Source organism: Buteo buteo, chromosome 11, assembly GCF_964188355.1.
Source record: "Buteo buteo chromosome 11, bButBut1.hap1.1, whole genome shotgun sequence".
In the NCBI taxonomy this organism is placed as follows: Eukaryota; Metazoa; Chordata; class Aves; order Accipitriformes; family Accipitridae; genus Buteo; species Buteo buteo.
This window is the reverse complement of record NC_134181.1, coordinates 35,980,593-36,002,709: the sequence shown is the minus strand read 5'-3', so window position 1 is coordinate 36,002,709 and position 22,117 is coordinate 35,980,593. Positions and strand designations below refer to the sequence as shown.

The 22,117-nt window shown below is 44.0% G+C and overlaps 1 protein-coding gene across 12 annotated transcripts in view; it reads right to left on the bottom strand.

The window, feature by feature from the left end:
- Positions 1 to 22,117, bottom strand: part of FBRSL1 (fibrosin like 1) — a 558,388-nt gene that overhangs the window by 304,186 nt on the left and 232,085 nt on the right. For all 12 annotated transcript variants that reach the window (XM_075041518.1, XM_075041524.1, XM_075041519.1 and 9 more), the window contains exon 3: positions 5,805 to 5,906. In XM_075041518.1, the coding sequence (XP_074897619.1) occupies positions 5,805 to 5,906 (102 nt within the window). The remainder of the gene's footprint in view (positions 1 to 5,804; positions 5,907 to 22,117) is intronic.

Here is a 22,117-nt window from a genome sequence, read left to right as displayed (position 1 = left end):
CAAAAAGGGCCAAGGGCAGAAGATATCCCAGACCTTAACATGGAGTCTCTTAACGCAATTAATTTCCATAGTCACACTCCTGTCTGTTGATACAATGAGTTCAATTGACTTGGCAAAGGTCACAGAGTGTATCTGATGTTCACTTAGATTAGATCAGGACCTGACAAGATAACCACAATACATGATGAATGATTTTGGATGTCATGCAAAACTTGAATGTGTTCCTCCTTTAATTCACTTATTTTATTATGTTGGATAAACAAAGAGGTTTATGCTTGGAAATACTGCAAAACCAGTTCAGTAGGATATCAAACTACACAAGGTCTAAACATCTGTAACTGGCTTGATAAGCTACAGAACAGCTTCCAACCAATACACTTAGATTCCTACAGCTGATGGCCATTGACAGCAGAAGGAAAGACGGCTGCTGACCAGGAATGAACTGCATACAGTAAGCCAGGAACAATATGAAAAGACCTCACATTTCCGAAACACACGGAACATGTATGAGTGCTGCTCCCATTCAAACCATCACCCCTCGGCCAACTTCAGAGAAACTTGTCCAGGCTTTCCTTCTTCCTAGCTATGCTTCAGTACCTGAAGCTTCATGCAAGTCATTACAACTTTGTTCATCATTTCTGCTGCAGCAGTCTTCATGCAAGCATTTCGTATTTTGAGGGACACAAAGATAAAAGTAGATAGCACGCTGAAGGGACGTGAATTTTTGCCTCCAGAAGAATGTGACTTGAAAGGTTTTGTAATCCTTGCATGTGTATTCAAACAAGTTTCCCAAGAACTCATGGTTTGAGGACGGGGTTTTAAAACTATTCTGTTGCTACCTTTATTTCACTAAGCTCTACAATGCTCTTATTCCACTCTTCAAACTGGGGATCAGATTCTAGTGTGTTACATATGGGGAACAGCTGACAGCACATGCCATGAAAGAGTTTGCAGTCCACAGGTTGCTATCCCAGGCCTTCCAAAAAACTCCTTCAACTCACTCAGTTAACATCCCTGACTATCGCACTAAGGTGTTCCTGGCCTGAGACATGCCAAGCTCTGTTGTCCCACCACCACCCTGCCCAGAGCCAAGACCAGGTGTCCCACACATGCCAAAGATTGAAAAATGGATAAATATGGACCTGTGGGGCGACTGTGGTCCAATTCTCAGTTCAGAGGCTCATTTGATCATGCTTCTGGCAAGGTACTTCAGCCTGAGGCACACATAACAGACCTGCAGCTTTGTACCCTGCTGCTGCTTTAATCCCTTTGCCCCAGGAGGGGAAGCCTGGTACAGAAAGTAGGAGGGAAGGGGGAGATAGGTGCCTGTGATGGCACACAAAGAAAAGCAGATCACAGTGAACTGTTTGAATTAGAAATCACAGAAGTTATTTTGTATTCATCTACCAGAGAGAGAATTTTATATCTAGTCTACACAATATGCTAAACACTTATCAAAGAACATTTAGAGAGAGGAAAATCTCTGCATTTCATAAAAGACTGCTTTTCGTTTATTATGTTTAAAGAAAAACAAACAAACATATGAGGATAGAATGATGGAAAATTAGAAAAGAGAGCCTGAGGGATGGGGGATGAGAGGAAAAAACTCTGAACAACTTAGTAGCAGGGCTTGCTGGTTTTATGCACAGCTGAAGCCAATCCCTTGAAAAGGAGAGTTTTGACTCTTAAGTGGCCAGCACCTCTTGCAACATATTTCCTAATCAGTGAGTATTTATGGTCGATATTTTATATTTCCAATTTCCCCCTAAGGGCTCGTGAGAAAGCAGCACACCTGCCAACCTTTTCAGCTGGGCCAATAATTGCCAATTTGCTCTTTGCCTTAGTATATCACTCAATTTAGCCCTGGCTGTGCCCTGCATACATCCTCATTCATCTCTGTGCCCCCATGACAATTAGAGTGTTAGCTTCAGCTAACTAGGGCAACTATTCTACTAGGGTTGGAAGACAATTATTAGTCTATTTTCCCATCTTGTGGCAACAAAATTGAGAATCCATGACAATTACATACAGCAATTCTGCACTCTGCCGCCTGCTCCCCCTCCTTGCCCCCACCTTCCGAATATTTCAAATTATCACAGCTCTACTACCACATTCAAATTTTCCATGTTCACAGGGAGTGAGGCTTCTATTTAAATGATAATGAGGGACGATCCATTCAATTTAGTGAGGGAGAAAATCCATTAAAAAGCAGGCAGTTCTTAAGCTGATGGGTCAAGAAAAAGATAAAAACCTTTTTTTCAAGCCATTATACAAGGCTCTGTGGATTTTTGGACTGTTCAGGACATCAGAAAAGATTAGGACAATTACGGAACATGGGGAAAAACCAAAACAAAATGCCCAAGCCTTCCACTTTTACTTGGGTCAACACAACAAAATAGCAATATGGCTTATCTAGCTCTTAATTCTCTGGCAACTTCCAATTACCTCACTATGAAAGAGAGCAGAGGAAAATCCCATTTTGGAAAAAGGCTGTTGACTCTGTGTTGGTTGAGAAGACCTGAAAGTACATGTGTAACAGGCGTGTCAGCTTTGTAGTAGATTTTAAGGGAACTTTACATTGACACTGGGAACATAAACAAGTGGCAAATTCCCACCCACTCTCCCCCACACCACACCATCTGCTGTGCAAACCTGGGCTAAAACATCTCTGTTTTTCTGCTCTGAAGTTTCATCACCCCAAAGACGAGACCAGCCTCAACAAATCAAACCTCTGCAGCCAGAGGTGATTTCACTAGATCATAATAAGCATTTTTTTCCCCAATGACCCATAATAAATGGCACTCAGTGTAATGTCTGGAAAGACACGCTATACAAGACAGACAATTGCTGTCTTACTATGAAGTTGTAGCACTCTCTCCCCACAGAAGTTTCATTGTGGCCAAGAAGCAACAAAACGCTCTGGGTTTTGTTGTGGACGGAGTGATGGCTGTGACTGTGTGTGCAAGACATAATCAATCATTTGCTTCAGTTTTCTTTAGAGTGCAATTATTTCACGACAGACCAGGCCACCTCTTGACTTCATGGTCCATTAGAGACTAATGACATGCATTAATGTAAATAAAGAACAACTTGCTGGCATCCCATTGAACAAGTCACCTCAAGAAACAAATCACACGGAGGAACTAAGCTGCTCATAATAGCGCCTTCTAAATGGAGACCGACAATGAAGCCGGAGGGAGGACTCCGGTGCTCCTAAGGTGGCAACGCTGAACGCTATAGCCGACAATTTCATACACATATTTCCCACCACACCTGCTGTGTGCTGCCGTACAGCAGCCAAACCTGCCACCTCCCGCCTCATTTACTCCATTGTTCACCCAAGTTAATGGGGAAAGAGATGGGAGGGAAAGGCAGCATGAAAATTAGTCCTGAAGGCCAAATGCACCAAGAAACAGCAGGAGAGCTACTTGGGGGAGAGCGAGAAACAAGCCCAGGTGCCTCCCGCTGCAGAGCATCCATCTGCAAGGACAGGTGGCCACCCCAGCACAACCGTGTGCTAGAACCTCGATTTATAACCGCTAGCCACAAGGAAAAACCATCCCTGCCTTCCCTTTATGTCCTTACTGCCCTGTGGCCTTTTAACCCTCAGTGCCACGCATAAGGGCGTTGCATCGGTTCAGTTGCACACCACCTATTTAAACAGCACACTGGGAAATCCAGTTTCAGACCCATACAGGGACCAGGCACAGCTGGACAGAAAATCCTGCAGGAATTGACGCTCAGTAGCATGTCGTCGTCGTCTTCTCTCCCCTTCCCTGCTCCCGCTCTACAAAAAGAAAAAGTCTGCCGCCTTATTCCTTTGCACGCAAATGGGGAAAACCATCAGATTGCACCCGTGGGACTTTCTAAGACTTTCTGACAGTCACTAAATAGACTACAGAACATTTACTAGTACGCGAGGAAGCGTTATACGTAATTAAAGCTAAATTGCACTCATCAAATAATGAATGAAGAGCATTCTGTGATTCATGAACCTTACTTTTCAAACTGTTTAATTACTAATTTGAAAAATTCTCATTTGCAATGGGTCACCAGGTCACGAGAGTAGCTTCAGCAAAGCTCTGAAGTGTGCCCTGGCCTTCAGGCACTGCCCAAATGTCCCCGTTGACTAAAAAAGAACGGAGTGCCTATTTCCCACTGAATTTCACTGGCTGCTGAACTAGCTTTGAAGATTTTGTAAGAATTAGGCACTCAGACTCAATTCCTGCAGGCTCAGCCTGCAACTTTTGGGGGCAAAGGGAAAGGAGGAGAAAAAACGGGAAGTGCATCGGCTTAACAAGAAAAGTCTCTAAGACCACTTACACTTTGACCTAAGCTAGTCGCTAAGTTTGAATATGTTATTCCTCTCCCGCAGCCCCACATTATGGTACATCAATGCTACCAGGTGCCCCTGCTCACATACCTGTCAAGAGTAGCCAAGGAGAGGGGAAGGAGAGAATCGCATAAATATATGTATATATAAAATTATGATCATTATTGACTAGTAACACGGTCAAAGACACCCCGCAGCAAGGGGATTTATCCAAAGGGCCCCCCCCTTGCTGACTTTCCCCACCGTGGCGCGTGGGTTCGCAATCCTGGAAGCAGATCACAGGACACGTTATTTTTCTCTTCCTCCCACTGCGTCGGCTGTTTACAGCGCCCCATTCACACTCTAAACATGTAGAGAGAATTTTCCCCCGTCACATTTCCCTGTCAGAGCTGTCAAGCTGAATCCCGCTTTAATCTGCCAAAAGCACTTTTCTGCTGACATTTTTAATAAATACTTTCAGCTTTTAAACACATTTGTGGGAGCCATTTTTTCCCCTTTTTCTCCCTTCTCCTCCTGTAGAATGGGCTCTGAAAGCCTTAATAGCAAATACATTACACTTATCAAAGGCTTCCCCCCCCTTCCTTTTGCATCCTGAAGCGGAGGTAGTGTTTTCAATTTTAAAGCTAAATTAACTGTCCAATTGAATTTAGCTGGTGTGAGCCGTTTTCTGTGACAGGTTTTAGTTATGAAGCATATTTTACATTAATAGAACTCAACATGAAAACCACTCGCTCTGGGATTTCTGTGGCTTGCCATTGAAATGGCAAATTTAATATTTCAGACATGCTTGTGCCAGCGTTTGATTATTGTTCTTCATTTAAATCTCTCCTAACGGGAAAGGTCCTAATTAGTAAAAAATCATGTTTTAATGAAGGCAAAATGCTAATTGCTAACACAAAAAGCCTTCATATAAAATTATCCCAGCACTGCCATTGATTTCTTGGTGACTCAAAAGCCCATTTGTGTGTTTACACACTAAGGCACCGTTTGCTTTTGTTTTATCATAACATTTCACTCAACGTACCATCGAATTTCCTGAGAGAAAGACAGCTTTCCCCCAAAAACCTTTCATATCTTGGAGGCAGGAAGCATAAAATTAGATGAACTGACTCTGCACCCAAACTACGTGATTATATGCAGTAGCTAAACCCAAAGATACTGTAAAAAGCTTTTTAACACAACTTCTTTGAGAAAACAAAACGAAACATCGAGCCATTTTTCCCCGAGGAATAACAATTCCATTTTGTTTTCCCATCTCTGATCTTTCGCTTATCATATTATTTGCACCATGATTATAGTGTTTGCAAGGCAGCTCAACCACTTATGCCATAACACTCAATCATGACATAAAAAAAAGTTATTACACAGTGACCTCTGGATGCCAACATTTGTTCAGCAAGATTTATGAAAAGCCATGTCAGCAGCGGGAATTGCAGCAATGAAGCGATGCTTTCTCCTGAATGGTACTTACATCACTGAGACGGTCCCTTGAGCTGCTCCGCTGAGAGCTTGTGGCCTCCCTGATGCTGTCTTCCTCGCTATTTCTGCCACTTCTGCTTGTAGGGACCTTCATCTAGAGGGAGAAGAAGGAGGGGGAAAAAGGAGATTTTCAAGCACTGCTCTGCCACCTGTTCCCGAGGTTGCCGACAGCGGTTTAGTCAACGTTTCACTCCTACACCCACGGCACCGTGGAGAGGATGCTTTTGAACACGCGGGGCTTCTCTGAAGTTGTGCTTGACCATGTGTGTGCATGTTCCCTTTCACTAATGTGTGAGGGAAGGGGTGCTTTTAGCACTCCTGGAAGCAGGCAAGGCTGTGCCAAAGTCCTAGGGCCTGATGCGAGAGGGTAAGCGGACAGACAAACCCCCTTCACTCTTTACTACCAGCAAACCTCAGCTGTGACGCTGGTGTTTCGGTATTGCTGCTTGCTGCCGGGCCACCGCTGACCCAATGGCCAGGTCTCCGGTTCCTAGTCCAGAGACGTGCCTTGGGGCCACCCCCCCATGACTGCACTGAAAGGTTGGTACCAGCATGACGGCCAGGTGCCTAAATACCAGGTGCCCAAATACTGGGAGGAATACTGGCCTGAAACAACTTGCTTGAGATAATGCACAAAATTTGAAGTAGAGCATGATTAACTCTTACAGCCAAGGCTGGTTCTCTAACCACTAAATCATCCTTCTTCCTTCACTTGAAGTTATGCTTGTGTTTGTACATAAGTGAGAGTCACCAATGTTTGAAATGACAGCAACTTTCTGCTTACATCTGCAAAGAGTTTTACAGGGGGAGGAGAAGGATAGGATAGATATGTCATTCACAGCTTCATTCCTGGGCTCATTTACTAACAAATTATTCTGCTAATTCCCTTGTGAAATATTGGGTGGAAAGAAGTGTTTAATTTATTAATAGGTTCTATTCATATCAGTTTGGTTCCATTTAAATTACACTATTTAAAATGTCGGCTTGTACAAATTGGTACTTTTAATGGCAATAAAATCCCCTTGTTTCTTTCTGTCCTATTTCATTGCAGTCTCAGTAGCTAGCAGGGTTTGCTCACGGTGCTCTCATATAACCCCGGCGTGTTCAAGCAGCCCTGCCGCTGCGGCACAAGGAACCACGCTCGGTGGGCACGCTGCCACAACGCAGGCACTGCAACCTGAGCCCTGGGAGCACACTGATCACTGCACTCCCATGGATGTTTGATATCGCTGCCAGCTAAGTGCCCCACAGCCCATTAATATTTTAATACAATATTCAGGATACTATACCGAGAACGAGCTCCTGTACTCATCCAGCCTGGAGTGCACAGCCCTGTACAGGCTTGTATAGTAGAAGACAGGGAAACCATCATGCTCATGTTCAAGCAACAGTAAATTTCTGATTAAAGTCCTTACTCTGCATGCCTTTCTGCCACCTTACACCTCATCAATAACACTTTCTTTCTCAGGATAAGACTTTTAGACCTAGCCACATCGAAGTGTCAGAAATACAAATTTGCTCACTGCCACCTCATCACACAACCACTGCTCTTGGCATCAGTGTCCTGCCTCAGCCACTGTAAACCACCTTTCCAAAGTGTTGCCCACCTGCAACACTTTTATCAAGACTGATTTTTCATCTTCGCTGCTACATCAAAATGTTCAAACAACACAGCAACGAGAGGTAATCCCTGCTGGGATCTGCTAGAAGCATTTCCAACCAACAGTGAGCCTGCATTTGCAACTACCAGCATCAAGTATAAAGGCAGGAAATAATCCACTTGAAATTCATCATGTTGAATCCACGTTGTCTGTTTCCTTAATAAAAAGGCCAACAGCATCAAGCGCAGATATCTAACTATACCATACCAATACTGTGGCCATTATCCATTAAATTTTTAATCCCACATGTAATTAATTAAATTTGACAAGATTTTTTTTCTAAGTACATAAAATGATTGTCATTCACTTACTTTATTCTTTTTTAGGTCTTTATTAACCGATTATTATTTCAGCTATCCCATTATCTTGCCTAGGATTGATGCCAAGCCAATTGAACAAATGGTAATACCCCATTAATTACAGCCTTTTGAAAACACTGGCACACCAGCTTTCTTTCATCATCTGAATCTTCTTACACTTACTCAAAACCCAACTCTACTGGTTCCCAGCCATCAGCCAGCTCTTCTGAAACTTTTGGATGTGAAGTATCTGACCTGCCAATTTCAAACCTTCCAGATATAGCATGTGCTTTGTTTCTCCCCGAAATAGGAACCACTTAACTATTACAGTACAGAATTACAATTTCCCTAACTACAGTACAGAAATACCCATTGAATTCTACAGCTTTCTGATTTCTGATCCATAACCCTAGCACTCCCACCTAGGAACACATAAAAGCCTGTCAAAATTATTACACTTTTGACCTAAGCAACTCCTAGACAATTGCAAATTGAAGGAAAAAGAAATTCCACCATTCCAAATCCTTTCAGCTTCCCAAGTGCAAATGTTCACTAGAATTATTCAAAAGGACTAACCTGCCAGCTGTTTAAAGTTAGCACAGACTCACCCAACCTGTCACCAGACTCCAACCTTTTGCTGTTTTTCTTGAGTTACACTCAGCTCCCACCACCACCTGTTTCTTTTCTCCAAATTTCATTAAAGGAAAACTACACCTACACCCACGGTAACAAATTGAGACAATTTGACCTGACAAGGTCTTGCACGGGCAAGCAAATTAGAAGCATCACTGCTGCCATTAACCTTTCCAAGTAAATATCAATTATTAAACTTGCTGCACTACCTCTGTCCCCAGTTTGCTGCTGTGAATTAAGAGGGTCATCAGCCTTTTTGACAGATCTTGTTCATTTACACCTGCTGCCTGCCAGCAGGGGAGCCCGCACACCCGCAGCCAGAGTGCTGAGCCAAGCTGCCTTAATTCATCAGTAATTACCCTAATGAGCCACATGCAGGACCCAACTAGGAGGACAAGTTGTTCTGCTAAATGGATGCATTGGTTTCACGGGCACTCTCTGCAGACCTGGGTATTAGCAAACTGGTCAAAAGCTTCTTTCCCAAAGTTGCTTCTGGCTTGGCTGCTTGATTTCTAGTGATTTTCTCTAGGTGTTTTCGCTTGAGTTGCAGAAATTCCTCCTGAACGTGTTCCCTGATTGAGCTTTACTATAAAAACTAGTATTCCTCTCCCTTTGAAAAGATTACTACTTTTTTAGAGTCTGCAAAGGCTCTGCGGGCCAGAGGCGAGGCGGGCTCCCAGCCCAGGGACGTCATGACCGCCTTGGCACGGCACACACCCAAACATGCAACTCCTCAAATTCGTATGCAAAACACACTATGTCCTCTTGTACAACACCTTGCCAGAGACTGACGCAGACATTAGAGCAACACCAGCCACCATTATTAAATACCTCGGGTAGAGGAGCCAAATAACCCATCTAAATGTAGGCTTGAGAAGGGGAGGGCCGTCTGAGAGAAGCTGCCTTGCCACTTGGATAAAGCCACCCTACCAACGTTACGGAAAAGCATTAAAATCACTAACAGGCTGTGTTTAGAAACGAGCCCCCTCTCCAGCTTGTTGACTTTGCCTGTCTGAAAGTACCCACGCAGCCCACTGCTATTTTCTGCTTTGACAGCAGCAAAGGCCCTTCTCCAGGCCCCGGCAGACGGTGTTTTCCAGTCAGCATAACAGAGCCGAAACAGAAACTGGGGAAACAGCAGGTAGAAGCATATGCGGGCCAAATTGGAGTATGTTTGATCGCATTGTCTTTAAGTCTGCTGAAAATATTTTAGGAGTCATCTGAGAAGCAAAAAGTCTCAAAATAACCCCAATGCCCAAAGCTCAGCAAGAGAGACTCTTGGAAAGGTGCTGCCTCGTCTCTTGAGGTTTCGGGGTGTGGGAGGGAATTTTTTCTTGAACATAGGTTGACTACTGTGTCATTTCAGGACAGCTAAGCTGGAACAATATAAAAAGGCACAGGGGGGACAACTGAAGTTATTTGGCAATTTCTCTCTTCCAAAGGCCAAATCCTGTCCTCACCCAAATCCTAAGTCAGCAAGATGTTCACGTCAGTATGTATTCACTGAAACATTAAATAGGTGTCGAAGTTTTACTCCAGCAGAGCCTATTTCATCACTGAAGTTAACAGAATTCTCCAAAAGCATTCATGAAACCCAAGGCTGCTTAAAAAGCCAGATCAACGCAGACTCCTGCAAGATAAATAACACACCTGACAACAGCACACACCACAGAGAAAAGCTCGTGGTAGGTGATCCCAGCTATCTGCAATAGCTACGGTTCAGCTTCGACCAGAAACTACAGATTTGCGTTTGAGAACATGAAAGACACCGTTCCCAGCTCCGTGGGAGCAGGCCAGCGCTGCAGACTGTGCTGGCTTGGCAGGGGATGACCAGGGGCAAAGTACAGCGGGTTTGTGAGGCCTTGATCAATTTGCATGCTGCAGGTGCTTGCGGACAGTCCCAAGGCACGTTCGGAGCCAAGAATTATGAACCTTGCACTGTTGGACATCATGTAACATGATTAAATATCATAACTCATTCTGGTAATAACTCCAGCTCTCATTAAAGCCCAGTTCTGCTATCCTGGACTGCTGCTGCCTTTTCATCTCTCCCATCCAACCTCCCCCTCCCTATTTCGTCTTACGGGGCGGGGGTGGAGGAATATATGAATGGGCAGAGCGGGTCTTGCTTCCCTAAAAGGGCTTTTTCATTACCACTACCCTGGCTCTCAGCCCCTGCTTTTTAATCATAATAGATCAGCCTGCTCTCCATTTACTTAGGCTTTTCCGATGTCAGAGGAAAGCACATTTTTATTTGGCGCACCTATTTTCAAATCACAGGCACGCTGCCCCTGCTCATTATTAATAAATACACTTCGATTTATCACAAGCTCCGTTTGAGTGCCACGGGGAGCCTGGGGCAAAAGGAGACAAATTCTTTTCTTAAGTTGTTCTGAAAGGTGCTGGGCTTCCCGACCCTCACCCCCATTAACCCAGCACAGCTAGTGCGCTCCTACTGGGAGCTCCACGGCTTGCGCAGCGGCAAACTCGGACTGATCTTGTGCCATCTCAATATATTTGTTCATTATCTTGCGCACACACAGAAGCATTTGGAAATGTACTCGGGGCACAGGCCAAATTGAATCATCTGCCTTCATTTTCCACACGATCTGAAGCTACAGCTGCTACAACAGGCTGTGGGATTTTTATTTTCCTTCCTTAACAGTTTTTTTTCTCGCTCTTAAAGTCACAGCAGTCTGATTTTAAACCTCTTGCCATTGCTTGGGTTTGTGTCTGCTTTTTACAAAACGGGTCTTGCATACACACACGGTGGGAAAAGAAATTCCCAGCAACCTCCCTCCGTGCTGCTCTGAAGGCAAGACAGAAAGCAGCGCCCTTGGGGAGAGACATAATTAAAATATTCATCTCAGAGATGCCTGCTCTGGTGGCTCAGATGGGTCTATTAATCCACTAATCCCCTCACATCCACCAGTGGACAAGCACCGGCAGGAGTGGTACCCACCTACTTTGTGCTACACTTGGGAGCAAGGAACGGTCCCACGAAAACAAAGCAGCCCTCCCTGGTCTGGGCAGAGCGCTCCACGCAGCACTGAGCCAAGCTGCCTCCTTTCAGGAGCACATTAATCTCTTGAGAAAAAAGTTTAATTCCTTTTTAGATCACTGGAAGATCAACTTTCATTTGTCTTGAGAGCAAGGGCAGACCAAACACAACCTTCAGATCTAGATTTTACTGACTTCATGGCAAATCTAGTTTGGCAGACGCTACTTTGAGATAAGTAGGTACAGCGGAGAGGCATCCAAGTCCCAGAGTTTAGGTCCAAGCTTTCAGATCACCAGAGATAGGGATGAATCCACCTTATCATGCTCATCTATCTAAACTAATGCTGCTGAAAGCCACTTTACATCTCATCAGTGTGTAATGACTTTATCATCTGTTCTGCCAAAGGATTCTTTTTCAACTCTTTCTATAGGGTCAGTCTAAGGAAGAAAAATTTTCTGCAGATAACATTTCATGCTAACAAAGATTATGATTCCCCACTGCTACAAGAATTGTTAAGAGCAACTGTTCCAAAAACTTATCAAAACTAATTGTATGGCCTGTCCCCTTCCCAACAAACATGAAAATGACACTTAAACAACATTTTGGGACTAACATATGCTTGCATTTTATTATCAGCTCCCAGATAAACTCGTGTTTCTCTTGGTAGACTATCAGCAGTAGCAGCTTTCTGCAGCAGGAGACAGTAAACTGCCTTAATAAATACAAATGGACAATTTAATTAAAATTTATTGGAGACTTGGAAAAAGTACTATTTGTGGATGAAACAGTCTGTTAAAGGATTGCACTCAAGGCTAGGTCAGTGTATTTTAAGCAGGCAACAATAAGTGGCAGTGAAACATACTGCACAGAGCTCTACCCCAATGATTAAAGAGCACACCGAAATTATAAACGTCTGTTTTCCAGAAGGGGGGAAAAAAAACAGTCACCCAGTTGCCTCTGGTTTTAATGCTTGAAACAAAACAAACCATTTGGCTTTAAAAATGTACTTCTTTAAACCTGAAAAGACCCATGTATCAAAACAAGGTGGAATCAGCTAAATACATTACTTCTGACTTGTTTCCTTGAAAATCCAGCCTTAATGCATTCTAACAAAATTTATCTATCCCAAGCATACCTCATAATGAGATCAACTGGGAAAAATATCAGGCTTGTTTGTATATTTTATACTTGCTCTAACTTGGCAGTTTGGAGATTATGTATTCCCCAGGTCCCTCCTTAAATCGTTTCACACGCTGCAATTTGATTTTCTTTGCTTGCCCTTTTCCACAATTTTTTTGATACATTTTATTGAGTTCTGGCTCAGAGGGAAACGTTCCCTTTGAATTAAGGGTGCAATCATTTTTTTTCCTCTAAATAAGGACATATGGCGTAGAAAGCAATGTTATGGTCTGAGGATTTTATGATTGAAGTAGGACTCATTTTAAAAAATGACAGTAGCATCAGGTTAGATTAGAGTAGTTTTTCTAATTGGGTGGTGCTGCTGTGGATGTTGTGATCGGCTATCTTGGCTATAACTCATTATAAATATGACATGTCCGTTTTTACTTCCTGTGATGAAGAAGAAAACAGCAGCAGTGTTATGATACTGAAGGAAATTTGTCCTTTTTTTTTTTTAGCATTCATTCAGAAAGTTACATGATGTTTAGAAGATTAGCATTTATACATTTAACTGGCATGCAGACTTCTGGTTTCTAATCCTGGTTTACCTGCTTCCTCTGGATAAATTACTTAACCTGTATTGCAGCTGAGCATTCTATAACACAGTGGTTAATTTTTACCTCTCTCTGGGATGCAGAGAGGTTGAATTAATGTTAGCAAAGGATTTCTGTGCTTAGAGGCTGTCAGAGTCAGCTGCTACAGGAAGGCAAGTACAACAACTTACTTTAACAAAAAGTATTATTAGTGAAAAATCTAACTACTCAAAGCTATTGTTAGTTTCTCAGCTACTTGAGCAACATTAACTACTCATTAATAACCTGACTTTGCATCATAATGCTTGCAACTAAACATGAATATCACCTTCTGTTTTTAAAAACAAATGAAAACCAAGCTCATTTGGTGCAGTCAATTGCCTTTGCAGTTTCTGGAAGAATTGTTATATGGTGCTCTGATTAGCCAGAGTAACATCCTATAACTAGCTCAGCTTTAGCTCTCGAAGAGACACCTCTCCAGGTCTGGTGCCACACCTAACTAGAGAGAAACTATGTTTGATCTCACGATTTTTGAGAGGTGCAGCCAAAAGAGTGGGCCAGTGCCTTTGGGGGCTGGAGAAGCCTTTTTCACTAGTGCCCAGCACAGAAAGGCTGTTAGGAGGAGTGGGGTTGGCTTTTCTGCAGCTCAGCCGATGCACTGGAACCGCCGCAAAGATTTTTCACAGCTTCTGGGCTGGCAGGTGGCCTCGGCTGCGGAGCAGAGCCGGCACCACTTCCCCACGATGGCCTACGCTCTCAGGATCGGGAGGCTCGCTGCAATGCAAGAGCTAATGCTTATTTTGGAAAAGAGCTGGTGCTTAAGCAGGCAAAACTGCTCGATTTTACAGCTGCCATCAGGCCTGCATAGCAAACTGCACTCTGCCTGCCCCCAGCCGTACTTGGCAGATGGTAGGAGACAGCTGGGAAAATCTGGGTTCGACATACGTCAATGATAAACTGTGTCAGCGTAGACCTGCTTAGGTTACAGTTAGCTAGCGTGTGTGCAGGAGTGAGACTTTGACTGGTGAAGGGTAAATAGCATTCCTAACCAATTTAGCTAAAACCTGCCTTCCACAACAGGGTACACAGACGGCACCTACGAGCCCTTGGGGCCCTCTGGAGAGGCAGGCAAGGCGATAAAGGGGTAATGCATTGGGTTTGTGTGGCAAGGTTTTGCTAGCGGGGAAGCTACAGGGGTGGCTTCTGAGAGAAGCTGCTAGAAGCTTCCCCCATGTCCAACAGAGCCAGTGCCAGCTGGCTCCAAGACGGACCCGCTGCTGGCCAAGGCCGAGCCCATCAGCGACGGCGGTAGTGCCTCTGGGAGAACAGAGTTAAGAAGGGGAAAAAAAAGCTGCCCAACAGCAGTTGCAGCAGGAGAGAGGAGTGAGAATATGTAAGAGAAACAGCCCTGCAGACCCCCAGGTCAGTGCAGAAGGAGGGGGAGGAGATGCTCCAGGTGCCGGAGCAGAGATTCCCCTGCAGCCCGTGGGGAAGACCATGGTGAGGCAGGCTGTCCCCCTGCAGCCCAGGGAGGTCCACGGGGGAGCAGATCTCCACCTGCAGCCCAGGGAGGACCCCAGGCTGGAGCAGGTGGGTGCCCAAAGGAGGCTGTGACCCCGTGGGAAGCCCACGCTGGAGCAGGCTCCTGGCAGGACCTGTGGCCCCGTGGAGAGAGGAGCCCACGCTGGAGCAGGTTTTCTGGCAGGACTTGTGACCCCACGGGGGACCCACGCTGGAGCAGTCTGTGCCTGAAAGTCTGCAGCCCATAGGAAGGACTCACACTGGAGAAGTTCGTGGAGAACTGTCTCCCGTGGAAGGGATCCCATGCTGGTGCAGGGGAAGAGTGTGAGGAGTCCTGCCCCTGGGGAGGAAGGAGCAGCAGAAACAACGTGTGATGAACTGACCCCAACCCCCATTCCCCGTCCCCCTGCACCACTCGGGGGGAGGAGGAGGTAGAGAATTCGGGAGTAAAGCCTGGGAAGAAGGGGGAGGGGAGGGAGAAGGTGTTTTAAGATTTGGGTTTATTTTCTCATTATCCTACTCTGACATGACAGTAATCGGTAAATGACCTCTCCCTGTCCTTATCTGGACCCACGAGTCTTTCTTTATATTTTCTCTCCCCTGTCCAGCTGAGGAGGGGGAGTGACAGAGCGTCTTTGGTGGGTACCTGGTGTCCAGCCAGCATCAACCCACCACAGGTAACATGCAGTTTTGAGATTCATGGGCTACAGCACAAAACCAGCATGTGACACAAAACAGTGCCACCACCAGTGACCATTTATCAGGTCCTGTTGCAAAGGCAAACTATTGCCAGAGAAAAAAGTCAGGACTCCCTCAGTGAAGAAAACCCTGAGAAATCACATACTTACTGGGGCACCTTAGTCTGTGTTTATAAATAAATGAAGGCATCTGTAGGCACAAAAAAAAAAAAAAAAAAGACACACACTACTTGGTGACTGAAGAGAAGCAACCTGTAAAGCTGAGAAATGACAATGAAACTGTAGCTGCACAAGGGACAGACATAATCACCACCAGCGAAAAAGCAGCACCTAATAATTACTGCACCAGCTGTAATGCTCAGGCAGAATCGGATGCCCTAACTACACTTTAATTTAGTGACAAGTCTAAAGGAATAGCATCCCATAAATGCTCCACGAGAGAGCCGAAAGCCTCTGAGCAAGTCACAAAATAAGATTTGTAGCTTCAAGTTTCACATTAAGGTGATTCAGACCTGTGATTCTCGGTTATAAAATGCCATCCAATATGCATCAAATGAGAAGTTGTTTTTACACATTTTTTTGGTGATGGGAAAGAAATGGATACACTAAAGATCAGCTCAGGACTCTTACAACAGATGCATCAAGTGTTACCAACACCCGTACAGCTGACCATATCAAAAGGATCACTGTAAGGGAAGTAACTCCGAGCAGGACAGAGGTATGATTGATTAAGCATCCATTTAGCAAGGAGAGAGCTGTGTTCAGCTGGAGCCAATGGACTAAATCAGGCTGAGTTTACACAATGCTTTTAAACACCATGTAGGAGGCAATCAGAATTGACAGCTTTAACATTGCTGCCATCTATGCATACAGACACCGTATATTAACGGCTAATATCAACAGCTGTGATGTTCAAAGCAAAAGTAGATTTAATATACATATTAAATTGTCCAAAGCTGCAGGAGATATTTGAAAATACATTAGGAAATTCAACCAAAAAAAAAATATCTCTGTATACTATGGTATTTCTCTTCTAGGAATATTACCCACCAGAAGCAAGGGTTTTGAATCAAAGACAAAAGGTGATGATAAACTTTTAAAGTGATATTAGTAAGAGAAGATCCCAAAACACAAGGTAAACACATTACTAATGATGTCAGACAGGCAAAACATTCAGTGCAGTTCTGCTTTGTCCTTGGGAAGAAAACAGACTAATTCCTCAGTCTCTGAATTCCTCAGTCTCTGATAACAAAAGGAAGATACTAGACAACATTTGCTAAGAACAAAGTCCAGACCTGTTGCATAAGCCCTAGAATAGGAGATCATGTGCACACAGATGTTTTAATAGATCTTGGAATAGGCACTGAGAAGAGAAAACTGAAAAAAGACAAGTATTGGAGAAATATTTCAAAGGACCAGCCAGGACCGGCTGGGCAGCTATAGGCACATTGCCATGATACCAGGCTTGAACAGAAAAAAGAAGAAAAAAAAACAGTACTGCATTCAATTGACTGGATTAAACTGTTTCAGTCAACAAGGTTTTCTGGAAAATTACTCTTCTTGAATAAACCTGGTTTCACTTCTTTCATAAGTTCGGCTTAAAAGAGAACTGGATAAATGTGATACATTTAGGATTCTTGATGCACTCACGTTGCAAGACATTCTGGTAAAAATTAGTGCTATAGAAATAAAACATATTTTAAGCAGGGAACATATTGGCTAAGTTCTCAAAAAGTAGTGTCAATAAATAATCATTAATGTTTGCTACAGAAGGTAAAAGGATTTTCAATAGTTCCATCAATACCTGAGAAAAATATTGTCAAAGCCACTGCAGATAAAATTCACAGATGCCAACAATACCTGTTTAGAAATAAATAAGGAAGAGGAAGGGAAGGCAGTTTTAGGCAGCAGCTTGGATTCCTTGAAAAACACACCTCATTAGAAAAAACATATCCCAAAGCAGAGCTGCACTACGATTATGAGGAATGAAGGCAGCTGCCTGCAGCTATTATAGAGGAGAGACTACGCTGCTGAAGAGAGCTGCTCGGGAAAAGCTGGGAGGGTCACAGTGGACAAGCACCTCCATATGATCTTCTAGCATAATGCTACAACCAAAGGTTACTAATCCGATCCCTGAGCAAGGGAAGAGAGGCCACTTTCTCTTGGATACAGCATTGACAGGAATGATTTTGGAAGGCTGGCTTGGTCTACAGCCTCCCCACTAAGATAGCAAAGCAAAGCTCTTCTGAACTGACAACCCATGGCAGCTACAGTCTAACCTATGGTACAAACTTGGATAGTTGTTCTGAATTGTTCCAGGTCCTTCTTACGCGGACCACAGAGATCAATCAAACTGCCATTAGAAAAAGCAGAACTTGCCAGCAACTATCCAGGTGTGATGCACCGCCGATCTCTCCTCACTTAGAGCTGGGAACAAAAGTTACCACCGTGATGCTGATCAACAGTGAAGGAGGATTTTGTAATGGCAGCCTGCAAACCCTGTGTCCGTAGTTCAAGGCAGGGACAAAAGCTTCCACATTCTCGCTCAACAATTCACTCAAACCCTCCAAGTGTCCCATGTGAAAAACCCACGCTTAGTACAGTAGGGTTTCAAATTCATTACTAGGACTCTGAGGCACCACAATAACACAATTAAAACACCAGCAGATGTGTGTCATATAATACATGTTAAAAAAAGAAACGACATACTGCGTGCAGATACAACAACAATTTGCTGTTCAAATTAATTCAGGAATCAGTACCATCCCTATAAACCCAATATATAAAACATATGCTACTGTAGGCATGCATAAATTGCATGCAATTTTTTTCAGATAAAGCCACATGTGCAACTAATAAACTAAAGTGAAAAAAGAAAAGAAACAAAGTAAATAAATAAATACAAAGGCTGCCCAGGGAATGATGAATTTTGCAGAAACTGCTGTCAAAGATCACAGTGCTGAACAGACAGAGCCACAGCCTTGAGCTTGTACCCTACCCTCAGCAGTATGGTCACACCCTGGCCTCAGTTCATCTGAACAGGGAACTCACATGTAGCAGAAACAAACGCCGAAGAGAGACACAACCAGGTTTTTTACCCAGCACTGGCATAAAGTTAAGACACAGTGGCATTGTTTAAATCGCAGGAGAAGGCAGACAGTCTTCCACATACACAGGATCAGGCCTAATATTGCATGTTTTCAGCCGTTCCACAAACCAGCCCACAATCACATCCCTCTTATATCTGAAGATCCTGTAAAACCTCGGAGCAAGGCTCCAGCGTAGCAGCAGCTGGGGGAAAAGGTGGCATTAAAGGCAAGAGAACCACCACTTCAGTGCAGAAGGCACTGATGGATGGTTGGCACGAGCTGTGATATGATGCAAATTTAGCAAAGCAGAGACAAGGCCCACGCACACCACCATGAATAGTTTTATTCCAACTTCTACCTTGTTCTAGTCAGGCCTACAATTTGCTTTTATTGCTAACTCAAACTCCACCAAGCCCCTACCTGCACTCTGTCTAGACTCCCTGGGACCTGTCCTTTCCCTGGCAGAGGTCTTCGTCCCCCAGCCAACTGTCCCTCGTCACCCACAGGCAATGGAAAGCTAACCACAGCTCAATGGAAAGCTAACCACAGCTCCTTCAGTTAAGTCCCAACAAGAACCAGAGCCATTTTCTTCAGGCTCACTGCCCTAGCAGATGAACCAAGCCACTCTGGCAAAAATCAGAGCAAACCTTACACCTCTACAGGTCTGGAAAGCAGGCTCCTGGCTCTGCACGCGAAGCAGAGGCAATCTGAAACATCACTGCTGTCTGGTTGTGATCACCCGCTGTGATCAGTCAAGACATTAGTGTTGTCAAGGAAACTTTCAGTAAGGCCATGAGATCCTACAGTACCACTGCAAGTTTTTGATTCGAGAAAACAGTGTTATAACTACCAGAGCAAGCACAGCCAGCTCCACAAAGAAACACAGAACCAATTTCCTCTAAATGCCCAGGGGACATCCTGTTTGCTGTTTGACATCCTGAAGAAAACAAAAAACTAAGAATAATTACAGCCAAAGCAACTAAGGTGAAGCCCTTTGGTAATTTTCAGCCCTGAATAACTAAAAAGGGGTGACAATTATTTTAGCTAATGATCACTGAACTTTGAGATTAACATTCACAGCCGAGGAACAGGAAGCAGCTCTTTAGAAGGCAGCACTGCTGTTAGGCTAAGCCCAGAGCTCTGCGAAATAGCTGCTTGACACTTGCTATCATCAAGGGACACAGTGCATTACCCAAAGATGCAAGGAAGTAAAGAACGCACAGAAAGCTCAGTAAAGATGAACTGGGACCATAGGGTTAGGGTTAGGGGTTAGGGTTAGGGGTTAGGGACACAGTGCATTACCCAAAGATGCAAGGAAGTAAAGAACGCACAGAAAGCTCAGTAAAGATGGACTGGGAGCCTGCCCTGCCTTCTTCCTACGTGACACAGACTATATCAATTTATGGTGGAGGAAAGTGCTTCTTGTTGGCCTATACTGTACTCTCACGATACGCAGCACAAGAGCAGCTTGGCGCTAACTGTATATTCCCTACAACCGTAGTTTTTAAAATTTCTCAGACACAAAAGGACTGGCTGAAAAACTGTAGCTTTGAGCGAAAAACAGGATTTGGATTTCATACTGTGTTTTCTGTCATGACAGAGAAGCTAACTCAAGTGTCCTTGCTCTTCTGAGTGCTCTTCCTGACTTACATGCCTCCAAAATCCAACCCCAAACTGTTTGGCTCACATTATTCTTCTTGTGATGGTTACAGACAAAAAAAAGAAGGAAAAAACCCCCACACTAGCAGACCCTGCTGAAGATTAAGCCTCTCCCTGCAGCTGGAAGGCCGTGATCCTCCAAATGCGTAAACTGCATCCTGACACAGCTGAAAGGGCAAACTGCAGAAGTAACCGTGAGACAGGTACACCATCTACTGAAGGTTATCCTGCCGGTCTGAATTGCTCCCTGCGAGGGGAGACATCCTCTCCTCACTGATTCTGGAGAGCAAAGCTGCGCTGGTGCCTTTCAGAAAGGAGTCAGGCTGTGCTTGGGGATGAGCTGGGCTCAGAGGAGGGGAAACCCGCCTAAGACAGGCCCAGCGATTGCCAGCCATTGCGCCTGCATCGTTTCACAGAGGGCATAAAGGCTTGTCAAGCACCAAAATAAACAAGTCCACTAGTTTAACTAAAATCCTGATTTGAAGCTGATTTAAACTGCTGCAAATGGTGTATAGCACGCCTAACAAGCTTTAAGCCAAACCTTAGTTTTGTTCAGGCTAAGTTATGAATCAAACTTGAACTGGAACAAGCAGCTTTTAAAGCAAAATTAAAGTAACAGCCCAGTTAACTTATGGGAAGGACTGCTGCAGTCCTTCCCATAAGAATGGTCTTAGCCGCAGGAAATGCTTATCTTCCTTGTCACATTTGGTGCAGAAAGGTATTTTAAACAGTAATAAGCATCTGTTTTCTCTACTTGTTCACTGGGAAAGTCTAGAGTTATACAAACAGCACCTTAGAGGATAATGCAGTAATAGCAAGATGCACTTATTAATGATCCTACTAATATTTCCTGAGAGCATCTCCAAATACTCTGCAAATACCCATCAAGTTTAAACAGTAAAGATGCACAGTGGGTAGTATCCTCCCTTCTCAGAAGGAATGAAAAGATCAGATGACTTTGGGAACGTCAAGCAATGGACCTGGGATAAGGCTAGGACTACAACTATAGAGAAAACTGGATGGCTAAAAGCACTGCAGCTTTTCATAGCAACCATCTTGCATCTCAACCACAAGATCATTCTCCCTTGATGATGTGTAAGTAAATATTTCTCAGAAAGAAAGTATAATGTTAACAGAGTAGAGCTTGCTGAGAAAGCAAAAAAAAAAATAAATTGCTGTTTTCTTGGATACTGCATGGAAACCCCACACCTCCACAGGAAATATTTTAGTACAAAGAGGCACAGAGATACAGTGTGAAATAATGAAGCCATCAGATAGGAAGGTTTTGTGAACAAGGGGTGAAGGAGCATGCCTTTGCTACTGGGAAGATATGATGGGATTCAGGACTGCTCTTGATACATGGGACAGCAAGGTTTTACTTTGGGCAGAAAGAGCTGTGTCTGAATGCTGCCCAAAGGCAGGAGGGTTCGAAGTACCTTGGATACAGATTTGGGAAATGACTGAGGTCTGTCACATCACGGGATCTTTACAAGCAGCAGTGGGGCCCAGGACTGCTACAACCAGGGGCAACAAAACTGAAAGCTCAATCCAGAGACCAAAGCTCAGCAAAAGGACTTCTCTGAACTGTAGCTCTTTCTGTGAGAACAAGCGTGGGAGAAGGAACAAAGCCCAAAATAAAAAAAATCACCAGGGCAGAACTATGGGTAGAGCTAGAAAACCAGGTAATTATTCAGACCTTTAATGTTCCCTTGTTGCTACCGGTGAATGAGCAGCAAGAGGACACTAGAAGTCCTCAAGTGGGAATGGCAAAAGCCTCTAAAATTATGATGCAAAAATTAAACATGTCTCCTAGAGATGTAGAACTGGTCTCAGATGGAGCTTTTCTGCTAATAGTTGCCTCAGTTGACATGCAAGTTCTGTTTAACAGTACATGTCTAGATACCATTGCACTATAAATATTCTTGCTCAAAACACTTAGCCTTACTGCTATTCACAATGTACCTGACAGTTTCCTATTTAAAACAATATTACCGCTAAAGGAAACCATTAACAGAGGGCTAAAGGAAACAAT